The sequence below is a fragment of the Pygocentrus nattereri genome, chromosome 12 (genome assembly GCF_015220715.1).
Source record: "Pygocentrus nattereri isolate fPygNat1 chromosome 12, fPygNat1.pri, whole genome shotgun sequence".
NCBI lineage: Eukaryota > Metazoa > Chordata > Actinopteri > Characiformes > Serrasalmidae > Pygocentrus > Pygocentrus nattereri.
Genome location: NC_051222.1, coordinates 28,428,042 through 28,452,153, shown reverse-complemented (window position 1 = coordinate 28,452,153; position 24,112 = coordinate 28,428,042). Strand labels below are relative to the sequence as shown.

General features: G+C 41.4%; 3 protein-coding genes across 4 annotated transcripts in view; 2 read left to right on the top strand and 1 right to left on the bottom strand.

Moving 5' to 3' along the window:
• The window catches only part of rnaseh2a (ribonuclease H2, subunit A), a 118,082-nt gene that overhangs the window by 83,716 nt on the left and 10,254 nt on the right, over positions 1 to 24,112 (top strand). The window lies entirely within an intron of this gene.
• Positions 8,114 to 10,253, top strand: junba (JunB proto-oncogene, AP-1 transcription factor subunit a). Its single transcript, XM_017720574.2, has one exon. It carries the CDS (start codon positions 8,571 to 8,573, stop codon positions 9,528 to 9,530), a length of 960 nt encoding a protein of 319 aa, XP_017576063.1. The 5' UTR covers positions 8,114 to 8,570; the 3' UTR covers positions 9,531 to 10,253.
• Positions 14,413 to 22,599, bottom strand: prdx2 (peroxiredoxin 2). Of its 2 annotated transcripts, none has more exons than XM_017720580.2 (6): positions 22,444 to 22,599; positions 19,389 to 19,509; positions 18,987 to 19,140; positions 15,886 to 16,008; positions 15,349 to 15,479; positions 14,413 to 14,847 (listed from the first exon to the last, which is right to left on the bottom strand). In XM_017720580.2, the coding sequence occupies exons 2-6, from the start codon at positions 19,489 to 19,491 to the stop codon at positions 14,765 to 14,767; spliced, it is 594 nt and encodes a 197-aa protein (XP_017576069.1). In that variant the 5' UTR covers positions 19,492 to 19,509; positions 22,444 to 22,599; the 3' UTR covers positions 14,413 to 14,764. The 2 variants fall into 2 exon arrangements, with proteins under 2 accessions (XP_017576069.1, XP_017576070.1); XM_017720581.2 differs by having other exon boundaries at positions 19,389 to 19,506; positions 22,444 to 22,568.

Here is a 24,112-nt window from a genome sequence, read left to right as displayed (position 1 = left end):
TACAATGTTGGTCTAAAACATGTCATTTAAAACACATGCATGGTGGAGTGGTACATGTAGGACAAAACAGGCTACAAAAGTCCCCAACAGTCCCCAAAGGCATCAGCAGCATTACATGTGAAAATTCATGTGTTGGCTTTGGATAGTAAATAAAATGGCTATATTTGTGCTGTAGATATCATGACCCCTGGTTCCTATCACCAGCACTGCAAAGAAATCTGTAGAGTCTGTGTTTCTCTACAGTGAACCATTTCACATCTCATTTCCATCAGTGAATTATGCAGAAATGTTGAGAAATTTATATAATTTCCCTTCAAATTAACATGTGCCTCAAAAAAGACCTGTAACAGAAACAGGTCATCACCTTTCACAGACATATCAATGGTTGTTGACAGAATAAGTTGAACTAGTAAAACTGTTGAATTACAATAAAAGGCAGTAATTCTAAAAACAAAATCATTGTAATTTTGCAGAATTCTTACTGTGTTTGGGAAAACATACTTTTGCTGTTAATGACCAGTTTTCTCTGGCAACCCTAGTGCTGGACTTTTTATTGAGTTTTTTTTTACAGATTTTTATACAGTGTGATTACATTTGCATTGAAGTGGACATTGAATTTACATTAAAGATTATTTTCTTCTCACATAAAGGTACCATATTGGACATATATATTTCTAAATCATTTTAAGCTTTAAGACCTGCCGTTTTTTATCACCAGAACCACGTTTCATTGTATCGTACAACGCTGTTCCCCTTCTCTCCCTATCACTCTACTCTTTCTTGTTATTCTTTCTCTTTTTCTATTCTCTCTCTCTCTCTCTCTCTCTCTCTCTCTCTCTCTCTCTCTCTCTCTCTCTCTCTCAGTGATGTGCTAATGGTTGGTGAACTGGTTTAAGTGTTTGGCTTACAGCCCTCCTGTAGGCTGTGTGTGTTCATCAGTGTGAGTGAGTGTGCCGCTGGCATACACATGGAAACTCCCAATCACACACACACACGCACACACACACACGCACACACACACACACACGCACACACACACACACCTCTTTTTCTTTGCTTTTTCTTTTTTCTTTGCATCATGCCAAAGGCCTACCTTCTTTGAAGCCCTAAACCTTGAGCTGTCACAGTAAATTATGCTTATGCTCACAAAAAATGACAAAATCAGTTGTATGAGCTCTGTTTGTGTTTGTGTGTGTGAATGTTTGTGTGTGTGTGGGGGTGTGCGTGTGTGTGTGTGGGGGTGTGCGTGTGTGTGTGTGTGTGTGTGTGTGTGTGTGTGTGCATGTGTGCGTGTTTGTGCACATAAATGACGCAAGAAAGATGAATGAGAAGCCTTTGTGGACATCACTGCTTGAAACATCTTATGAAGATAAGGACAAGATATGGCGATTAAAACAAAAGGCGCTGCTTCACTTTAAAGAGCACTGTCCTCAGTCTTCGCTGGAAAACACTTACTTCTGGGTAATCCTCTTTGATGTGGACTTGCTACTCTTGAAACTGGCAGAAAACAGACGTCAAATGAGTGGGCAAGATAGGAAGGTGGAGAATGACACTTGACTGATGTTCACTCATAGGAGGAGGACAGGAAATAACCACAAGATCTTTCGGAAGAGAGCTTCCTTGACTTACTCTCTACAAAACAGAGGTTCCTGAATGGCTACTGGCCTGGACATACGGTTCTTCCTAAAGTTGATATATGACCTTTACATTATGCGGAGGTTCTTTAAACCTTTAAAAAGGTTTTTAAAGCATTACTCCAAAGAAACCTTTTCTGGCAGCATTTTGAAAGTGAAGGGTCCAAAAAGTTACCAGTACATTTCTTAGACAGGGACTGTCTAAGGAAAAGTTCTACAGCAGTGTGGATTCTAATTAATACTTATTAAAACAAAAATATTATACTATTTATATGTGACATATAATATATAACAGTATATTTAATTTTTATATGGAAATATTCCTTCCTTTGCCTTTGAGGATTTTAGGTGCTATCCCACATGAAAGCACAGAATTCATCAACGTTAAGGGTTCTAGATCCCCCTGGGGTGTTTAGGCCTTGAAATGTGTCTGATTACAATTGGCTTAATAGCTTTTCTCACAGAAGAAACACAAGAGTCACAAGTGCTCAAACCTGTTAAAGCAGAATATAAATGTACACTATATTTCCAAAAGTATTCACTCACCAAATCAAAATCACTGAATTGACGTGTTCCAATCACTTCCATGGCCACAGGTGTATAAAACCTAAAACAGCTAGGCCTGCAGACTGCTTCTACAAACATTAGGGAAAGAGTGGGTCGCTCTCAGGAGCTCAGTGAATTCCAGCATGGTACCGTGTTAGGATGCCACCTGTGGAACAAGTCCAGTCGCGAAATTTCCTCGCTACTAAATATTCCACAGTCAACTGTCAGTGGTATTATAAAAAAGTGGAAGAGATTGGGAACAACAGCAACTCCATGAAGTGGGGGGCCATGTAAAATGACAGAGCGGGATCAGTGGATACTGAGGGGCATAGTGCGCAGAGGTCACCAACTTTCTGCAGAGTCAATTATTACAGACCTCCAAACTTCATGTGGCCTTCAGATCAGCTCAAGAACAGTGTAGAGAGCTTCATGGAATGGATTTCCATGGCCAAGCAGCTGCATCCAAGCCTTACATCACCAAGTGCAATGCAAAGTGTGGAATGCAGTGGTACGCTGGAGTGACGAATCATGCTTCTCCATCTGGCAATCTGATGGACGAGTCGGGGTTTGGCGGCTGCCAGGAGAACGGTACTTGTCTGACTGCATTGTGCCAAGTGTAAAGTTTGGTGGAGGGGGGATTATGATGTAGGGATGTTTTCAGGAGTTAGGCTCGGCCCCTTAGTTCCAGTGAAAGGAACTCAATGCTTCAGCACCAAGAGATTTCCCAATGCTCCCAACTTTGTGGGAACAGTTTGGGGTGGCCCCTTCCTGTTCCAACATGACTGTGCACCAGTGCACAGAGCAAGGTCCATAAAGACATGGATGAGCGAGTTTGGTGTGAAACAACTTGACTGGCCTGCACAGAGTCCTGACCTCAACCCCATAGAACAGCTTTGGGATGAATTAGAGAATGGAGACTGCAAACCAGGCCTTGTCGTCCAAAATCAGTGTCTGACCTCACAAATGCGCTTCTGGAAGAACGGTCAAAAATTCCCATAAACACACTCCTAAACCTTGTGGACAGCCTTCCCAGAAGTGTTGAAGCTGTCATAGCTGCAAAGGGTGGGCTGACGTCATATTAAACCCTGTGGATTAAGAATGGGATGTCACACAAATTCATATGCATGTGAAGGCAGAATAAAGCGAATACTATACTTTTGGCAATATACTGTATAAATGTAAATATAATTAATCACATAACTAACCAGGTCATTGTCTATGTAAGTAATTTATATATGTGATAATTATGCAACATAAACAGTATACAGAACTGTATAAAAGGCAGAGAGCATCTATCATATTCAACTTCTAGTCAAAATAGCCATTAAGTAAATGTTATCCACCTCATAAGATAATTCATTTGCACAAGTGCAAAAAACAAGGGTTTTCACAACTGGAGTTAAAAAATGTATTAACAGACACAGAGAAGTTGAGAATAATGAGCATGCAAGAGGTGGTAGACCACCAATACTGTCCCCAGAGAAGAAAATCAAGCTCCACTCTTGATTCAGATCTGAAAACATCCACAGGAGTTTCTGTCCATCCTTCCACTGTGAGACACTCAGCACTATGAGTCTGAAAGGATGTGTAGCTGTCAAGAAGCTCTTACTGAGAAAAGGAAATAGACAAAAAAGAAGAGATTTTGCCCTAAAACACCAAAACTGGACTTGTAATGTGTGAGATGTGTTTAACTGCATTCTCTGGAGAGATGGAGCTCCAGTACCTTTGGGATGAGTTGTAGAGATTCAGAACTACTCACTCAATATCACTGCAATGCAATTAAATCCCTACTGCAATCTAGTGTAAGGCCTTCCCAACAGAGTAGAGGCTGTTACTGCAGCAAAGAGTGTAACAAATGTCCTTTTTACGCCTCTGATTTCAAAAGAAAAGCTGGATGAGCAGGTCTACAAACTTTTTGACATACAGTATATGAATGCTGCAGCACATGGACGCTATTTGTCTGATTAAGTGATGAACTAGGCTGCACTGGGTTTTCATTTGGCTGCAGCTCTCTGCACTATTTTTAGGCTGCGAACTGCTGCGCTGAACAATTTCCTGCACACATATTTTGATTTAGCGATATCAAAGAAGCCACTGTTTTCTCTAACGCCACCACACTCTTACGGTTGCTCTGGTTTTCTCTCTCTTTCTGTTTCTCTCTCTCTCTCTCTCTCTCTCTCTGTTTCACTATGACTTGTCCCATTCATGAAATACCACATGGCACTGTATGAACATTTAAAAGAAAAAAAAAAGAAGAAATCTAGGATTAGTCATCGTTGTGGTAGACTAAACAATACAGTGCTCATATAAATATCAGCACTATCAAGGAATCCTGTAATTGATAGTGTTTCACTGAATGAGGAATCATTATGGTAGGTCCTCTTTCTATTTGATATGCTAATATTGTAGCTGAACAGCTTTTTTAAACAACAGTCCACAACTGAAGTGTTTGCTTTTGATTGAGCTCAAAAAGAGCTTGTTTATAAACTGAATTAGTAGCAGATTATGACACTTTTGTGACTGATACTGATATTAATGTGCTCCAATTTTGATAATGATATTATAAGCCAATATCTTTTTAACACATGTAAGATGAATTGCATTCATTCATGTTAAAGTTACAGTGCTAAACAAACTAACAAGTCTGTCAGTCAGTGGTGAAGTGGTAAATACGATTGTCAGCTCTCCACTGCCACTTTACTACTGGGTTCATGTTAGGGATTCATTACAATATAAAATGATGCTTTATCTGCAGTAATTTTGCAGTCAGTGGAATTACAGTATGCTGATATTATTGGTTGACCCCTACTTACTTGTGATTACACACTGGGAAGAGAACAGTCTACACAGACCAAAGATGTTTCTACATAAGATAAGAATAAACAATCCAATGTGATTTGAGCTCTGAGCCCCAGCCTGATTTGAACTGAAGGAGAGGGAGGCCTGCGGTCAACACGTATCATCATAACTCAGTCGGTCAGTCCGTTAAGTTAACCAGAGGAGTCGGCCAAGAATTGCAGAGTTAGCAACCCAGCAGTTTGTCTTTGTCCTTCAGTAGTAGAGTCCTTCACAACTCTAAAGGCTCATGGTCACAGGCACAGAAGTGTCAGCGGCTTTCAAAGGAAATTAATGAAAACTGTGGGCTCAGTACTGCTCTGTGTGCATGTTTCAGAAAAGCAAACCCAAGAACTGTTGTGGTCAAAGTTTTAATAGAAATTTGATAGAGTGAATCCTTCAAAGGCCAGGATCCTTCAAAGGTTAGGGCTCAAAAAGTCAGTATACTGCTGTATTGTATATAAACTCGACATTTGTATGAACCATTAGTTCAAGCTGCACTGTATATCATAAGTCATAAGCTTATTTTCCCAAATCCTAACCTCTAAATTTTAACTTGTAAAAATAATTTTAGCATATTTTATATCCATCCATCCATCCATTTTCTATATATCTGTGTTTTCTATACCTTTTTTAATTTATTTTGAGTTCAAATATTTAGTTTTAGCCCATAGACGGAGCCTAATTTTAGCCACACTCCTTCATTTTAGAGCAAGAAGTGAGACTGCATCCCTGTCCCTCATGGCCACATGGTGAGCAAGTAGCTCTCATTGTTTTGTAGCAAACCTGTCCCAAAGTCTAAAAATCAGTGTGAAACTTTAGATATTGCTCAAAATGAGCTAAAACTGTCATTATTGAAACAGTCAATATACAAGTGTGGTTCCTAGTGCTGTAACCATAAAGCCACTAAAATGTAGAAATTTTGTATCAAATCATAAAAAATCTGTGGTGTTTTTAGCTCCATTTTTGGAGGTTTTCCCTTTCTTTACATCATCTAAAAATGCCAGTTGCCCTTTACATTCCCTGATGAACGGACCAATAGATGATGCCCAAAATGAATTGGAAAAAGGTATTTTTACATTTACTTGAATTGTAAGTGAAGAACTTTCTTTTCCTGCTCCTGTGAACACACACACTCACACACATACACCTGAGGATATAGGTGAGAGGTGACGTGTGCTGTTCCTGAACGTGGATGTGTGTGTCTGTGCTGACTCACTTCACATTAACATATTCAGCAGACAGTGATGTCTTCCCTTCTCCAAACAGGTGTTGGGTTGGGGCCCTGCCAATGCCCAGGTGCTTGCTGTTTTGTTTTTCTTCCTCATTTGAGATGCTATGGTTTCTGCTTCCCACTTCATCATAGACATTAAGAAGACACAAGCAGACTGAACAAGGTCTATGATGAGATATTTACACTTGCACTTAAAGCCCTGACAGTTTCTGTGTCTAATTTGTCTTCATTTTAGAATGTAGAATTAACATCAGTGATGTTGAATTAACATTATTCAGTGCTCATCTCTGTTTATGTGGACTGTTTTATATACTATCCAAAATGAAGCACAGTGACAAAATGAGGGTGTGGTGAGGGGTTGAGGATGTGGCTGGGTGGAGTATTATTTCACCTGCTTTGCCTTGCATGTGAGGCAGCTTAGAGGTACTGAACATTTTGGACGTCTGGTTATTATCACTATTATGACTTCTATGATGAACAATTCTAAGTAAGTTTCTCTAGAATGGAGCATTTCACATCAAACCACTCTGAACGACATTGTGTATATCTTAGCCATTAAATTGGGTTAGTGGTTGGTTAGTGTAGTGGTTAACACCTCTGCCTTCTACACTGGAGACTGGGGTTCAATCCCCACCTAGGCAAACACCCTATACTAATAAGAGTCCTTGGGCAAGACTCCTAACACTGCCTTGGCCTACCTATGTAAAAATGATCAAATTGTAAGTCGCTCTGGACAAGAGCATCAGCCAAATGCTGTAAATGAATTGTGCAGAAATTTTAAAAATCAGTGGAATTTCCCTTTAATTCAATGCTGGAGGTTTTACAGTGTGGTTAATGGACAAGTGAATTGAGACTATATTGCTAGTCTGATGTGTTGGACTGAACTGCTACTCTTATAGCTTACAGGTGAAATCCACCGCTTTTTCAATGTTTTTTTCCGTAAACAAAGTCACTCATAGTGGTTTGATGTGATGTATCTCATCACAGAGAAACTTACAGACTCTGATTCCTTTACGGTGGCGTCCTCATGATGTCTTCAACACAAATATAACCTTGTTATTTACTACCTAAAACCATCAGTGACCCTACACGACTTTATATATGTAACGTTGATGATGGTAAAATAACCATAAATCTGAATAAAGAAAAAAAAAAGTTTTCTTCTGGGACTATTTTGCCCTTAGTGGCCCTGCATGTACCCCTCCTGAAAAAAAAGTTTTAAAGTAAATGAATTAAAATACATTTTAAGCCAAAGCTTTGCCACAAAACTATACCTATCAGAACCCGAGACAGAGATGAGGCCAAGCATCCACAGTCATTTCATGTAATAACTGTCTGTGAGGGAGCTTTTATCACCAGCACTGTGAGCCATTCTAACTGCGCAAGTTTCTCTACAGCAGAGCATTTATGGCAAACTCACTCTGAGCGGCTGTGTTTACATGATGCTGAATTTTAGAAAAATCGGTGGACGTTCCCTTCGAAGCGCTGAACAGGTTACGTGAGGAAATTTAGCCCCTCAGCGTCAGCGCCCTCGGATTTATCTCGTTTTGTGTCCTCGCCAAGTGTGTGGCGACCATAATAGCGAGCTGTTGTTGTTGTTGTTGTTTCTTCCCACCCATAGGAAAGTTTGCTGAAAGTGTCCGGGGTTTTAAACGCGTCTCGGCCGCTTTTGTGTCTCGAGTGTGGAAACACGAAGACGCTAGTCCTGTTTTTCGCTCTGTCGAGGGCTTCCTGGCAACGACGCGCGGATGGGGCGGGGCGTGGAAAGTTTTCGGCCAATCGGCGGCGCCCTTGGCGCCTGCACGCGCCCTGCAACAACTTTATAAACACACGCGTCCACCCGTCACACAGTCCAGAGCGGAGTGGAGTCAGCGGGCGAGCGGACGCCGTCGGCCTGGTTTCTTTTCTAGCCAGTGGGTTTTTTTTGTAAATATCTCTCTTTTTCGTTGGCCGAGGAGTTCCGAGAACTACTGGACTGCACCTCGAGACAGCTGTCGACTTGGTACAGTAAACAAAGAAACCAGTTCTTCACCTATTTTGGGAGTTTCTCATTCATCTCACTGGGCTTCCAGAGCATTTTACGGAGCAAAGGGAGATGTTTGGACTGTAGCGTTAGTATTTATCCATGAATTAGCTCTCTTGAAGACTTTGTATGCACTTTTAAGCTCTAAAAGCCAGACCGTGCGCCCCGAGGGGGCTGTTTACCCTTTAACTTTAAACCTGGTAGACTTTAGTGAGGTGGGTGTGTGTAGCTGTGAGCGTATCGATTCGATTCATTCATATATGCCAACAACAACAACAGCATCAACAACAACAGAAAAATGGAACAACCGTTTTATCATGACGACTCGTTTCTCTCTGCTTATGGCCACCCAGACGCTGCTCTGCACGACTACAAGCTGCTAAAGCAGAACATGAGCGCCGGCTTCGCCGAGCCATACCGGAGCCTCAAGTGCGACTTCTACGCGGCTGGAGCTGGAGGAGCAGGGGACCCGGCTTCTCTGAAGCTCGCTTCTCCCGAGTTGGAGAGGCTCATCGGTGGCGGCGGAGGCGGCGGGGTGATCACCAGCCCGAGCACGGGCACTTGCACCGGAGCCGGAGCCGCACCGGTCCAGCAGCACGTGTACGCGCGCACGATCGCCGAGGACCAAGAGTGCTTCGCGGACGGCTTCGTGAAGGCGCTGGACGAGCTGCACAAGATGAACCACGTGCCTCCGCCCAACGTGGCTCTCGGAGGAGCCGGCGGCGGCTCCTCGTGCGCCGGTGCATCTGTGTTCCCGGACGCCCCGGTGTACGCTACGCTCAACAGCTGCCATCCCAACACTACTCTGCCTCCGGCGGCGAGCTACCCCACGGCAACTATCAGCTACCTGCCCCAGTACCACCACCATCATCAGCACCAGCACCACCACCACCAGCCCCATCACTTCCAGCACGCGGCCAGGCTCGCCGGCTTGAAGGAGGAACCGCAGACCGTGCCGGACCTGCAGGGAGACAGCTCGCCGCCTACGTCGCCCGTGGACATGGAGGACCAAGAGCGGATGAAGGCGGAGCGCAAGCGGCTGCGCAACCGGCTCGCGGCCACCAAGTGCCGGCGACGGAAGCTGGAGCGCATCTCGCGCTTGGAGGACAAGGTGAAGGTGCTCAAGTCCGACAACGCGGGGCTCTCGAGCGCCGCCTCACTGCTGCGCGAGCAGGTGGCGCAGCTCAAGCAGAAAGTCATGACGCACGTTAGCAGCGGGTGCCAGCTGATGCTCGCGCCCAAAGTCAAGACGTACTGAAAATGGACATTACTGAGAGGGACAGTGACCTTTTTTACAAAAGTACACAAGTTTGTGATGGAAATGCACTGTGTGTGTGTGTGTGTGTGTGTGTGTGTGTGTGTGTGTGTGTGTGTGTGTGTGTGTGTGTGTGGTGGGCCAGATCAAGTCTTACTGAACGGACAATGACCTTAAGAAGTGTCAGGGTTGGGGCCTGCTCGCGCCCGAGATCAAGTCTTACTGAAAGGACAAGGACTTTAAAAAGTGTGTCTGGAAGATGACGTGATGCAAAAAAACTGCATTTTTCATGCAAACAGTACTTCAGCACTTGTGTGCATTTGTTCGTGTTTTCCTGTAGAAAACTATATTGTGTTGCTGCCTCTTGTTTTGTAAAGCATTTCCTTACTAAAATACTTTGTTCGTGTGGTACTTCCCAATGAAATGAAATGAAATGCGCAGGAAAGCAACGCTGAGACTGTAGAAGCACTGACTTTAAGAGAGAGACAGAGAGAGAGAGAGAGAGAGAGAGAGAGAGACAGACAGACAGAGAGAGAGAGAGGAAAACACCTTAAAAAGAATTTGTTCACATGTACTTGTGTGATATCCTATGAATACGTTACAGTAAGTTATTGTCACTGTTTACGTCTGGTTGACCCGGACAAAAAAACTGTAAATGTTCCTATTTTTGTGTTTGTTTTTGTTTTCTTGGGATTTTGTATTTAAGTAAAAGCCTTTGAAACAAGACCCAAATGCTTACGAGTCTGTCTGTGATAAAACAGTGAGATTAATACATTTACATTCAAAAGGAAAAGTATTTTAAGTGTAAAAAACAAACAAAAAAAAAAACAGTTCACTCGTCGTGCGTCTTCACGTGGGCAGCGTTACGCTCGCTGCGTGCCCACGTGGGGGCAGTTTCTTGCTGACGTAGAGCCCAAATAAGGGCAGATGTGAAGCACGTGCGTCACTGAGGGTAGATGTGCCGGGAACCCCCGCCCACGCTGTTTTTTTTTACACTTTATTTTTTTTGCTTATTTCCCCTTTGAAGTGTGACGTGCGAGTGAATGAGGCATGCTGTGTGAATGAGAGAAGCTGCAGCAGCTCTTTTGGGGAATTTCCCCCCCGCACACTCAGCGCGCTCTCAACTTCCCAAAACAGTTTCAGCGAAAAGAAAACGAGATAAAAATAAGAGCGCAGGCCATTTTCCAGGTAGCTGGCACAAAATTAGAGCTATCGCAAGCACAAATAAGATAAAAGAGCTGAAAAACAGGTTAGAGAAACCAGAGAAAAACACGTCCTTGATCCTAAATATAGATAAATACACTTGCTAGTGTTGGCATTTTATACAGGCCCTGTGTGAACGCCGGATCAGGGCCTTGTGGGCGATATGACAAAAATATAACATCATTCCTCCAGATTATTTGATACTTATCATGTATCACATTTTGCTTGTCTGGGGTTTCATAAAGTGAAGCAATTCGGGAAAAAGGAACAGCATTTGTCTACCACTGTTGTACATTTTAAAAACACTATTAAAACTGTGAATATAATGGTTCATTATACGTCTCACATGCACTGAACTACAATCCGAGCGATTAGACCTAATTATGCTCCCTTTGTGCTGTAATGTTAAGTTGGTCAGCGTTAGGAACCGTCTAAACATCCACTATATATGGTCAGAAAAGCGTATCGTGACGTAATATCACGTTAACGAGAGCAGTGGTATGCATTGTGTACATTCAGTGACCCATATCTGCTTGCTATCTGGGAATAATGACCGTAGTGGTCGTACTGCCCACCGCCCCCAACACACAAGGTTGTTTCATACTGGCTATGTACAAATACAAATACATGGTCTAGAGAGAGAACCCAGATGATGTCATAATGGACAGGCAGATCGAACGACGTCGTCACAATGCAATACAGTGGTGCTTGAAAGTTTGTGAACCCTTCAGAATTTTCTATATTTCTGCATAAATATGACCTAAAACATCATCAGATTTTCACACAAGTCCTAAAAGTAGATCAAGAGAACCCAGTTAAACAAATGATACAAGCATATTAAACTTGGTCATTTGTTTATTGAGGAAAATCCCATATTACATATTTGTGAGTGGCAAAAGTATGTGAACCTTTGCTTTCAGTATCTGGTGTGACCCCCCTGTGCAGCAATAACTGCAACTAAACGTTTCCAGTAACTGTTGATCAGTCCCGCACTTCCTTGGAGGAATTTTAGCCCATTCCTCCGTACAGAACAGATTCAACTCTGGGATGTTGGTGGGTTTCCTCACATTAACTGCTCACTTCAGGTCCTTCCACAACACTTCGATGGGATTAAGGTCAGGACTTTGACTTGGCCATTCCAAAACTTTAACTTTATTCTTCTTTAACCGTTCTTTGGTAGAACGACTTGTGCGCTTAGGGTCATTGTCTTGCTGCATGACCCACCTTCTCTTGAGATTCAGTTCGTGGACAGATGTCCTGATATTTTCCTTTAGAATTCTCTGATATAATTCAGAATTCATTGTTCCATCAATGACGGCAAGCCATCCTGGCCCAGAGGCAGCAAAACAGGCCCAAACCATGATACTGATACCACCGTGTTTCACAGATGGGATAAGGTTCTTATGCAGGAATGACATGTTTTCCTTTCTCCTTTTCAATTAAACCAAAAAGTTCTATATTGGTCTCGTCTGTCCACAAAACATTCTTCCAATAGCCTTATGGCTTGTCCACGTGATCTTTAGCAGACTGCAGACGAGCAGCAATGTTCTTTTTGGAGAGCAGTGGCTTTGTCCTTGCAACCCTGGCATGCACACCATTATTGTTCAGTGTTCTCCTGATGGTGGACTCATGAACATTAACACTAGCCAATGTGAGAGAGGCCTTCAGTTGCTTAGAAGTTACCCTGGGGTTCTTTATGACCTCACCGACTATTACAAGCCTTGCTCTTGGAGTGATCTTTGTTAGTCGACCACTCCTGGGGAGGGAAACGATTGTCTTGAATTTCCTCCATTTGTACACAGTCTGTCTGACTGGATTGGTGGAGTCCAAACTCTTTAGAGATGGTTTTGAAACCTTTTCCAGCTTGATGAGCATCAACAACTCTTTTTCTGAGGTCCTCAGAAATCTCCTTTGTTCAGGCCATGATACACTTCTATAAACATGTGTTATGAAGAGCAGACTTTGATAGATCCCTGTTCTTCAAATAAAACAGGCTGCCCACTCACACCTGATCGTCATCCCATTGATTGAAAACACTCTAATTTCACCTTAAAATGAACTGATAATCCTACAGGTTCACATACTTCTGCCACTCACAAATATGTAATATTGGATCATTTTCCTCAATAAACAAATGACCAAGTATAATATTTTTGTGTCATTTGTTTAACTGGGTTCTCTTTATCTGCTTATAGGACTTGTGTGAAAATCTGATGTTTTAGGTCATATTTATGCAGAAATATAGAAAATTCTGAAGGGTTCACAAACTTTCAAGCACCACTGCACATGCCTTCACCTTATTCCAGTATAGCAAACAGATATGGGTCTGCTGGCTTGATAAGGTGAGCACCCAATGAATGTACACCACTGCTGGTCCACATTCGGACCACCCAGAATATTGCCCTGCATAACCCTGATAGCAAGAGGTTAATGGACCACTGTTGGCCTGCTGATGTCAAAGCTGGTGGTCCACTGGCATTTTGCTCAGCGTTTTCTGGGCTGCCCACCAGTGAACACAATTTATTAAAGACTTACGAACATAATTTCAGGCAAAGTGTAAACAAGTGTTAAAAACAAAATCAACACCCAAACACAACAGAAATGTGGGAATGCATAAAAATAGAAATGAACTTTGTTGCTGGGATGCTTCAACGCCTGTGTGTCGATTGAAGAGAAACCGTTTAGTCAGAGGATTCTGTTTAGAGCCTACACAGCTCTTATAAAAAAAAGCCTGTAAAATTGTTTGTAAAGCATAATTGTAAAGCAATGGCAATTAGATGTTTACTGTAGAAAACTGTTAAAGGTTTTTTAAATAACCACCACAGTTAGTGCCAAGCTAGCGTGGTTAGCTCAGCACAGAATTCAACTTTGAGGTCAGTTCTAGTTTCAAAGCAGATATTGTAAGAAGCTCAAAGCAGTAACACTTTTTACTTGATATGTCTCAGTTTTTAAGCAGCCCTTCCTGTGAAGGCTTGAACTCAAATTCTGTGTATTACTGGATCATTAGCTTGTTAGCTTTCTGCTAACCTGCTCAGCCCTCTTTCTTGAGGGCAGGGAATGTGTAACCCTGGTAAAAACAGTCTGTTAGCAGCAACCAGTGTCTCTGGTGTCCTAGGTGCTCACCAGGCTATTCCAGGTTACCCATTTGAGACATATATAATTTAATGTTATTACATAACTGTGAACAACAACTCTGTGCCTTTTCCAAGGTAGCATTAGTGAGCCAAGCCCAGTCTGTGTGGCCATAAACAGAACTATGATAGCACGGGGTAAAAGAAAGCCCTACTCAGGAATCACTGCAAATGAAGATAGTCTTTAGTATTGCAGTAAGAAACAACTCAAATATGTCATAATACTGTTACTTACACAGGAGTTTGGTCTGATTTAAAACAGATATACAACGCAGATTACGCCTCTCTGTGTGTTGGTGGTTGGACACACTCAGAATGATGGACAGAACTCATGTGGGGCATCAAATTGTGCACATCTAATTCATTTTTTGAAAAATAAAGACTCACTCTCAAAACTATAATACAAACATAATGTATGTCTCCTTAAATTGATGAAATACCGCCATCTAGTGGCCAGTACGCCAATGACACATTCTTTCCTCCTCCTCCACCCAGCACCAAAGTGAAAAAGGTCACGTCACTCTCAACTGAGAAACTAAAACAACTCCAAGTTTATGTAACACCACCTTCTTTATTCAATCATTTCAGAATGTTTAACAACTTCAGATGGCAGGCTTTGATGATCAAGTACAAAATGCTTCCCAATCTTCATCAGAATGAATGAAACAGACAAAAACTACAGAAATTTCAGTGCATTGGACTATTGGCTTACCAGATAACGTATTTAGATGGGGTAAAGGGAGACGTAAACAGTGTTAATGTGGAAATCTCTGTCTAAGGCTTGTAAAAGGGAGAAGAAAACACCATGGTATGGCAGGACTAACAAGAGCTCAGCTAGTAGCGTTAAGTGCTTCAGTAGTACCCTGCTGTATCGGTGTCTATGAGGCTGACACAGCAAAGGGGTTACTGCTTGGAGAAGAACTCTTTGCTCTTCTGAACGTCAGGGACGATAGTGTCGCTTCCGGGCTTCCACCCAGCAGGGCAGACTGTAGATAAAATTTAAAAAGAATAAACATTTTATTTATAATATCTTGGCAATGGCTGATTGAACAACATCACTGCACTGTTTTGTGTTTTTTTTCCCTGCTTTACCTCAAGTAAATCTGGATAAGCAGTGCAGTATAATTATTTTCATTTTCTATGAAAGTGAAAATAAGTTAACCAACATCCTCTACTGAGAACACACTTTTAAAATTCATTTTAATAGTTTTTTTAAACAAAAATTACACAGAAAAGGAGACCTATGTAAGAGTTACAGCACATTTTATATTTGATTTCTTCCCTAATATGTTAAACTTAGCACATAGAAAGTGTCCGCTAATTGCACAAAAATGCCCTATTTAAATGTGTTCTCAGCAGATGATGCATTAACCTTTTTTTACTTAGAAAATCAACAAAATATGCAACAATGTGACCAGGTGTTCAAACCTTTGCATATGACTCAGTGACTGTAGGGCAGCGTACTGAAAGCAGCGTACTGAACTTACCTTCTCCGTACTTGTCAGTGTGCTGGAAGGCCTGGACCAGCCTGAGGGTCTCATCAACTGAGCGGCCTACTGGCAGGTCATTAATGGTGATCTGTCGGAGGATGCCCTTGTTGTCAATCACAAACAGCCCTCTGCACAAAAGTGGACCAGACAGTTGATTGACAAGGTAAATGCTGTTGTATTGTTACAATATAACGCTTCCAACTTATAAACAAGCCAAGAGAAGTCAATTTGGGAACTATGTTGCAGCAAGCTTATCAGTCTTTTGACTTCAAGTGCATGTTGACTTGCACATGAATTCTGCAAAGCTGCTTGGTGACATCATTTGTAAAGATCGCTGTACAAATAAATTTGATTCATCAGAGTGCAACACAAGTTCAACATTCACATCCCTGTATAACATGAAAATATGTGTACCACTAAACAGCATGCATAAATCATATTCATCCAGCACTCAAACATTTACAGGTTCTTTAGATCAGACTGAAAATATAGCACAACTACATCAGAAGGTAGCACTGTAACCACAGTACATACCTGTAGGCAATGCCCTCATCCTCCTTCAGCACACCGTAATCACGGGAGATGGACTGGGTCAGGTCTGCCACCAGGGGGATTTTCATGGAGCCCAGTCCACCCTGTTTTCTTGGGGTGTTGGTCCTAGAGAGAGAGAGAGAGAGGGCGAGAGAGAGAGAGAGTCAGCAGACAGAACACTGATGACATCACAATGGCCAAAAGCAATATTTCGTTTGTTTGCCAATCAGCAGACAGAACATTGATGATGTCACAATGGCCAAAAGGAATATTTTGTTTGTTTGCCAAGCAGACAGAACATTAATGTCACTATGGTCACCTGAATGTTAATCTGCTGGACCCCATCTGTACAAATATTAATTTTTATACTCTAACTGTATAAATTTCATGAAATTAAACTTTAGTTTCAACATAAGTTGACATACTCATCACAAACTTAATGTTTCTGAGCTAAAAAAAGATGATTTAGTAAAAAAAAAAGTCTAGAATGTTTCTAGCAACCCAGGCAGTTTGAAAGGTAATTCAAGAGAAGGACCATATTAAGCAAGGGCCATAAGCAGTCCTAAAATCAATAATTTCCTATGAAGCACCACCATACATTAGATTTTGAATTCACAGTCTATCTAAATTAGGTCTGACATGGTCTGTATAATTTGAATACTCAAGTGTTTGTTATGCAAATCCTTGAGATGAAAGAGGTACTGTTAATATATGGAAAATGTGATGAGATGATAAGAAAAATGCCCCATGCAAACTGTGATAACAGTTTTTATACCACAGAGGCACAAGTTTGAAATAAATCATAACTATGTATACATGCCTCAGCTCAGTCATGTAACCACTTCAGGTGAATCATTCCTCTCTTTTTCTTCTTGTCTTTTCAAATTAAGTGAAAATTAAATAAGCTAGATCTGTTAAAAAAAAAAAAACATCAGAATGGAAGAACAGGGCATGTGTCTAGCATAGCCTGTGTGAACTAACACATTGATTGATACAGGAGTGCATCTATTCTGTCAGCTGCCTACTGGATAAATATTGAACTACAGCAATGAATTCAAATTGTGTTTAGTTACTAAATGTTTGGACTGTTTTTAAAGGTGATTTTGAGAATAGGTATTCAGGTGCTCACTGCACAACACCAAGTCTGTAAAATGCAGTTTGGGCTGTCCTAATAACCTCTATTACTTATTTTACAAAAACAGGACCTTCTTGATAATTAGTTGGGAATTTGCATAATGATAATGGATATTTTAAATTCTCCTACTGTGCTCTCACAGTTAGCAACAGAACCTAATGGACATGCCCATTTGTGTGATGTTTTTTTTCAATCAATTATTTTAAATAATATATCTCAACCTGGCCTCTCTGACTTTATCTCCAAACTGCCCCACCTTCACTGTCCCTCTGATCTGCTCATTTCTAATCTTGTCCATCCTTGTCACTCCCAACAAAAATCTCAGCATCTTAATCTCCGCCACCTCCAGCTCAGCCTCCTGTCTTTTAGACAGAGCCACAGTCTCCAAACCATACATCATAGCAGGACTGCACACTGTCCATTACTGTTTATTAACATTTATAAATTTTGAAAAATTCTGATTGTGATTAATCATCAAAAACAGTCAATTATTAAATGTAACTGACAGTGACAGTCCTAGTTTGAAAAAAGGTCTGCAGAAAGATCTAGAAAGCACAGCCGTTACTCTTTGCCCCTATATACATGCAGCTCTGCCTTCTTGTCTGCTCTTGTTGGTCTTATCAGAGAGAAGCAGGTTAAGGGGGTCAAAATTTGATAAAAGCAGGAGCTGGCAAAGCTCCAGAGAATGCAGTGAGTGACACGTACACATGTGCGTGCACAGCACAGTGAAAAGTCCACTACCTGTCACAATGGTGTCACTGTGAAATAAGAGGAGAGCATTTACCACTTCAAGGTTTGAAACTAATAAATAAAGAAGTCTATATTCCCACCCATAGGTAGCCCAAAATCAGGTTCATCCCAACACATTGGTTGGAGAATGAGGTCCATTCTTAAAACCCATGTATGCAGTTTTCACAAAGATTCTGAAATTCACCAGTATTTTCTTACTTAGGATTTGTTCTTAGCTGAGAAGAGAACCTACACACACAAATCTGACATGGACTTTACTTTTTAAAAAAAACTTGGGAAGATATCGGTGAATGAGTTCTATTCTTATTATGAGATTGGTTTCCACACTAATCCAAACCAAATGACATCCGAATTGACAAAAATGACATCCGAATTGATTTCAGCTCCACTTCCTCCCCCTTATGTCTTTCTACATTAAGTATAAGCACCTTTCAGTTCAAGTCAGTTTCATCAGATGTCATACGAGTCAAAAAATTTACTTTCACCATTACAGTGAAAAACCACGAGCAAAGACACGTACAATCTAACATACTGCAGCGGCTGGAACTGAAACATACAAGAGGAAACCACTGAGAACAGGTAGTCACCAAATACACCTGAATCTGTCACAAAGACATCATTTCGTTCATGTGCGAGTACTCAGAATTTGAACAGTGGCAGCCTCCAGAGAGGTTTATGCAACCGTATCCAAAACACAATGGCAAAAAGACAACAGCATAACAGAAAGTAAAAGCATGCAGTGTCATGAAAATAGCTCTGTATATTAAGCAGGTCGAAAAATTTTCAAGTGACTTCCTCGAAGTGCAACATTACAGATAAATAAAACAGGCAGCCACCGTTCTGTGTGGCCAAGCTGATTTGACCAGTGAAACAGAAACTCAATACTTATTATATGATTATAATGATTATGGTTATGTCACTACGATATGTGCTCACAAATATCTACCATTTAGCTAGCTAATTTAGACAATGTGCAATCTAGCTGCCTAGCTTCCACCCCAGCTAAAGCTTTGTCCACCTGGGATTTGGCCTTAGGGGTTACAGGTATACATTATACTACTACTGAACTAGATTAAATGGGTAGATGCCTTTTTGTCCATATCCTGTATCCCATTTTGCTGTCCTGTGATGTTACTACCTCAATTCATTATAGGAAATGTGTTATCACTTCAAATCACACACTATGTAGGGGACAGGGAAATGTATGAGAAGACCTCACCAGGCCAGGTGGCTGAAATGGGAGTCGGTGGAGGCAGCGATCACCTCACAGCCAATCTTGCGGAACTCCTCAGCACGGTCACTGAAGGCAATGATCTCAGTGGGGCACACAAAGGTGAAGTCAAGGGGATAGAAGAACAACACCACATACTTCCCTGTGTGAAGTGCAAAGAAAGCATGAAATAAGATGTGAAATCTGCCAAAATTCAGGTCACCGTTTAGCTAAACATGATTGGCTACATTAATACTGCCTTTAAGAAATCATACCTAATAACTCCTCTGCATACAGGTTAAAAATGACCAATGACTGGTCAAAGCCAGCTATGCCAATCACTAACACTTTGGTCATTGTCCACTGGTTCTACATGTACAACTGTTTCCCCTCTATTTGGCTTCACTTCACCTCTGTATTCAGACAGCTGGATTTCTTTAAATTCGCCATTCACCACCGCTGTGGCCTTGAACTGAGGAGCAGGCTGTCCAATCTTAGCGTTTCCAGCAGACATCTTCTGAGTTGATTGCTGCTGCAAGCCCAAAATAATTTAGAACAGTGCAGTTAGTAATCATACAACATCATATGTTATCATTATTGTTATGAATATCACAATATAGTATCGTCACTTCTCCTAAAAATGGCTTAACTGCCTGTTTTATTAAAAAGGAGGCTATGATGGAGCTTCTAAGTGGCGTGCCTGTCTAAGGTTTCACTATATTGTTCAAATCCTGCTGGGAGGCTAAGGCTCTGTCTAAAAGCACATACTACCATACAAAATAGCATGTCCAAAATAGTCCACCACCAACAGAAGTCCATTCATTAGTGTAGTATGTATAGTATAGTAGCTTGTGGTTTTGTAAGCAGCTTAACAGAGTAATGCTAATACGGTTTTACTGGCAATTGTGCCTCAGTAGTTTTTCATATGTGACTATAATAAACTAATTTAAACTTCTGTACTATTTTTAAAAACTGTTTTGCTGGTGTATCATGTCTGTTCCAACCTACTAAACCTCAGAAAAGCAAAATCAGTCATATGTATCACACATTATGAAAATGTCATCAAGTATTGTGATATTTTTGCAATATGATTTACCCCAACTGGCTAGGCATTTTGAACAGATGCACAATAGGATTAAAAACATGCCACAAACTGGCAACCAGAGGCAGACTTTCCATTACATAACAGTGACCCCTCCTTTGTGGTACAACTAATATGTGTCTCCTTGATGACCTACCAAACCCTGCCCTTGATACATTCACACTGAAGTAAATTTAAAAGAGAACTCCCCAAATTTTAAAAGTTCCACATACTGCAAACAAAGTCATTCAGAGTGATCTGATTTGAAATGTGCCGTTCTAAAGAAACTTAATGAGTCAGAACTGTTCACAGTGGTGGTGATAGGAACCAGACGTCTGAAGAGTTTAATGCTCTAAAATCTCCCTCACAGAAAGTTACTACACAAAATGGTTATGAATGCGCTGCCAGGTGCCAGACATATTGTTTTATGATAAAGGTTTGGCCTAAAATGTCTTGTCACTTCTAATCCAGCTCATGCTGGAGGGGCACATGCAGGGTGTTCAAAGGGGAAATAGTCACCAAAGAAAAGAAATGTCAGATTTTCTATTATTTTATCATCATCAACATTACATACAACCCCAATTCCAATGAAGTTGGGACGTTGTGTCCCTAACCCCTAAATTCCTTGCAAATACACATTGAGAAACATTGTTCTTAAACTGTTGGACTATTTGCTCATGCAGTTGTTCACAAAGTGGTGAACCTCGCCCCATCCTTGCTTGTGAACGACTGAGCCTTTCAGGGATGCTCCCTTTATACCCAATCATGACACTCACCTGTTCACCTGTGGAATGTTCCAAACAGGTGTTTTTTGAGCATTCCTCAACTTTCCCAGTCTTTTGTTGCCCCTGTCCCAACTTCTTTGGAACATGTTGCAGGCATCAAATTCAAAATGAGTGAATATTTGCAAAAAACAATAAAGTTTATCCATTTGAACATTAAATACCTTGTCTTTGTAGTGTATTCAGTTGAATATAGGTTGAAAGGGATTTGCAAATCATCATATTCTGTTTTTATTAATGTTTTACACAACGTCCCAACTTCATTGGAATTGGCGTTGTATAACAATTCAGTAGGCATGCACTGGCTCACTGGTGGTTTTGGATAGTACATAACAGCTATGTTGGTTATATCTGTGTTGTAGACATACTGGCTTCTGTGCCCGATCACCACCACTGTAAAGAAATCTGACCCTCCACAACGAACCTTTTCACAGCAAACCACTCTGAATGGCTTTGTTTACAAATAATCGTGCATTTTTTTTATTTATTCACTTATTTTTTGTTTAAAATTCGAGAAACTTCCCCTTTGAGGCTCAACTCATAATAATATACCAAAAGCCAACTAGCATGCAAGCGCTCTCCCTCCCACACTCGCAGCAAGACCACACACTGCTGGTCACATGCCTGTCAGTTGCTTTGTAGGAGCTTAAAGGAACAATGGGCTTCTCAAGACCCCTTATTCAACACGTGGATACAGCCAAGCAGATCATTTCTGGGGGGATCTGATCTCAAACTAGAAGACAGGTGCAACACTTGAAGCTGAAGAAGGTCACCGTGGGCCGTTCCTTGTTAACTATTCTCAGAAACAACTCACGCCCCTTTGTTGTTGGGTCGAGGACACTTGATACGACCTGGCACCATGACAAAGCACAATTTCTGGAGGCCATTAAGCTGATGGTGTGGAAACCCGATAACTAGATAACTGGGCAGGTCAACGGACGAACAGATAGCGGCTAAGTCAGTCACACTAATACGAGGGCCGAGCTAACGACCTAGGTTAGCTAACGACAGCCAAGAGCAGTAACCTAACATTAGCCTGACTAATGCTACTTTTCTAGAGGTTCGGGTTTAAAGCCGGATAAACAACACGGGCAGATATTCACACAACTGTTTACATTTACAGCTCAAAGCTACAGCAATGCAAGCGTTTCTCAGCAGCTAGCCGCTCGTAAGCATGCTGCTAAGAAGCCGACGCCAGCTTCTTGTTCTTATCCCCGCGTTCCACCTTAAACGGAGCCCCGGTTACATTCTGGAGCCTCAGGCGCTGGATTGTAACCGCTGCACCGTTTAAGGTGGAACGGTTGAGTTCGAACGAGGGGCCAACTTCAGCGTCGATACGCAGCTGTGCAAAAAAAAAGCGACAATATAAATCCAACGCATGCACGAGGAACACAGACTAAACGCTTATAGCGCACAAGAGTCTCAAATTAAAAAAATAATAATAAATAAAAACGCATGGACCACCGCCAACGCGCATGTGCAGACCACTTTCTTTTGTCTGATATTGCAAACTTTAAGCTCTGAACCAGCCAAAGATATTTAGCCTCAGCAGCCCTGCGTGTTTGCTGCGATGCAATAGCGCTGAACTGCCACACAGACTTACATTTGGCGATCCTGAAAACTGAAAGCGGTTCTAGCTCGGCTGCTGCAGCTCCGTCTCTCAGCCTCTCTCTCCACACCGCACTCGAAGCACCGGCGAAGGAAGCTGCTCTCAGCGGGGGCTCGGGGAGTACAGCGGCGGAGGCGGGCCTTGGGCGGATCCGCACGTTGGAGGGCGGGGTTATGTTTATCGCCGCTCATGAAGCATTTAAACTGACACGATAATGAGCTGCCTTTTAGGTTAGAAAGGCAATTATTTATTATTAAAGGTAAAAAAGACTACACCGTGATATTTAAGCTACAGAACACGAGAGTGAGTGTGTTATCGCGAATTAATATCACGGCTGTGATTCGGTCGCTCGGGCTGTAGATCGTCCCATCAACGTGATGTTATAGCGACAACACACGACCTGGAGTGTTCTGTTGCTTTTATACAAGAGTTAAATAAATAAAGTAAGAAATTAATTAACGTGTTATTAATGAACGTGTCATTTGACATGTTTTAATATTAGCAGTTCCTTCCGCCAAATTATAGATCCTTAACCAGCAGCTGGACTAGGTCGGCGTGAGGCGCCGGAGAGCCGCTGTGCAGCCAGTGAGCTTAAACTCTCACGCTCAGGTCTTCCTTTGTCTTCTATTCCATTCTTCTTATCCTGTTTATATCTTATTTCTGTTCTTGCTCAGGGCAGTTACCGTACTCCTTGGTATATTATATGATTTACGCTTTCGCTGCACTAATTTGACTTGAGCTACTCCTACAGCTGTCAAAGTCGTTGCTTAGCGACGGCGTCTCAGCGGAGTGATACAAAAAAAACTGTCGTGGCGAGATAGTTTTTGCGAGCATTTAAAAGTGCCACTAGTATTTCTTTTCGTTTATCACAACTTTTCAAACCTCAGATAAACAAAATATTGTGACACGTACTTACTTACTTCTTCTTCTTTCGGCTGCCTCTATCATTGCCTCCTCTACTTTCACACCAACCATCTCCATGTCCACCTTCACTACATCCATAAACCTTCTCTGAGGTCTACATATTTATTTATTTATTTATTTTGCTTTTTTTGCCCTATCCTCTACACCTAAGCAGAAAAAACAGCTTTTTTTAAATCGTACTTTTTTGGGCATTCAGCCTACATTGCATTTTGTTCCTCTCAAGGCAAAAAGTACCTCAAAAGTAGCTAATGTTTCATTACAGACACAGTGTAATCAGTCCTGTTTAGCTGAATTTCGTGCTGTGCAGAGTGTGAAGTATGAAATAAAATCATTGTATGCGTAGTTTTTATGAGAATTTAAATACGTCATTACTATTTCTTCTTGTTTATCACAACTTTTCAAACCTTAGAAAAAAATATATATATATCATGATGCATGTCATGATTTTATTTATTTATTTATTTATTTATTTATTTATTTTTGCCCTATCCCCTCCACCCAAGCAGAAAAAGCAGCTTTTTACAAATCATACTGTTTTTTTGTTTGTTTGGGTTTTTTTGGCCTTCAGTCTACATTGCATTTTGGCACCCTGAAAGCAAAGAGTACCTCTGGTTTAATGCTGCTCATGGCAGGTATACGCGGACATTTAAAGCATGTAAGACATGCATGTAAATTATTTTTACTTGGCAGCCCTGGACTGAAACGGAGGCACTGTCAGTGAAGATAAGAAAATGCAATG

Excerpts from the sequence above, each read along its gene's own strand:
- junba (XM_017720574.2), top strand. The coding sequence starts at position 8,571 with ATGGAACAACCGTTTTATCATGACGACTCGTTTCTCTCTGCTTATGGC.
- prdx2 (XM_017720580.2), bottom strand. The coding sequence starts at position 19,491 with ATGTCTGCTGGAAACGCTAAGATTGGACAGCCTGCTCCTCAGTTCAAG. Across the intron at positions 19,141-19,388 it reads CCAGCTGTCTGAATACAGAG|GGAAGTATGTGGTGTTGTTC; the intron begins GTGAAGTGAAGC and ends CACTTCACACAG. Across the intron at positions 15,480-15,885 it reads GATGAGGGCATTGCCTACAG|AGGGCTGTTTGTGATTGACA; the intron begins GTATGTACTGTG and ends ACTTTTGTGCAG.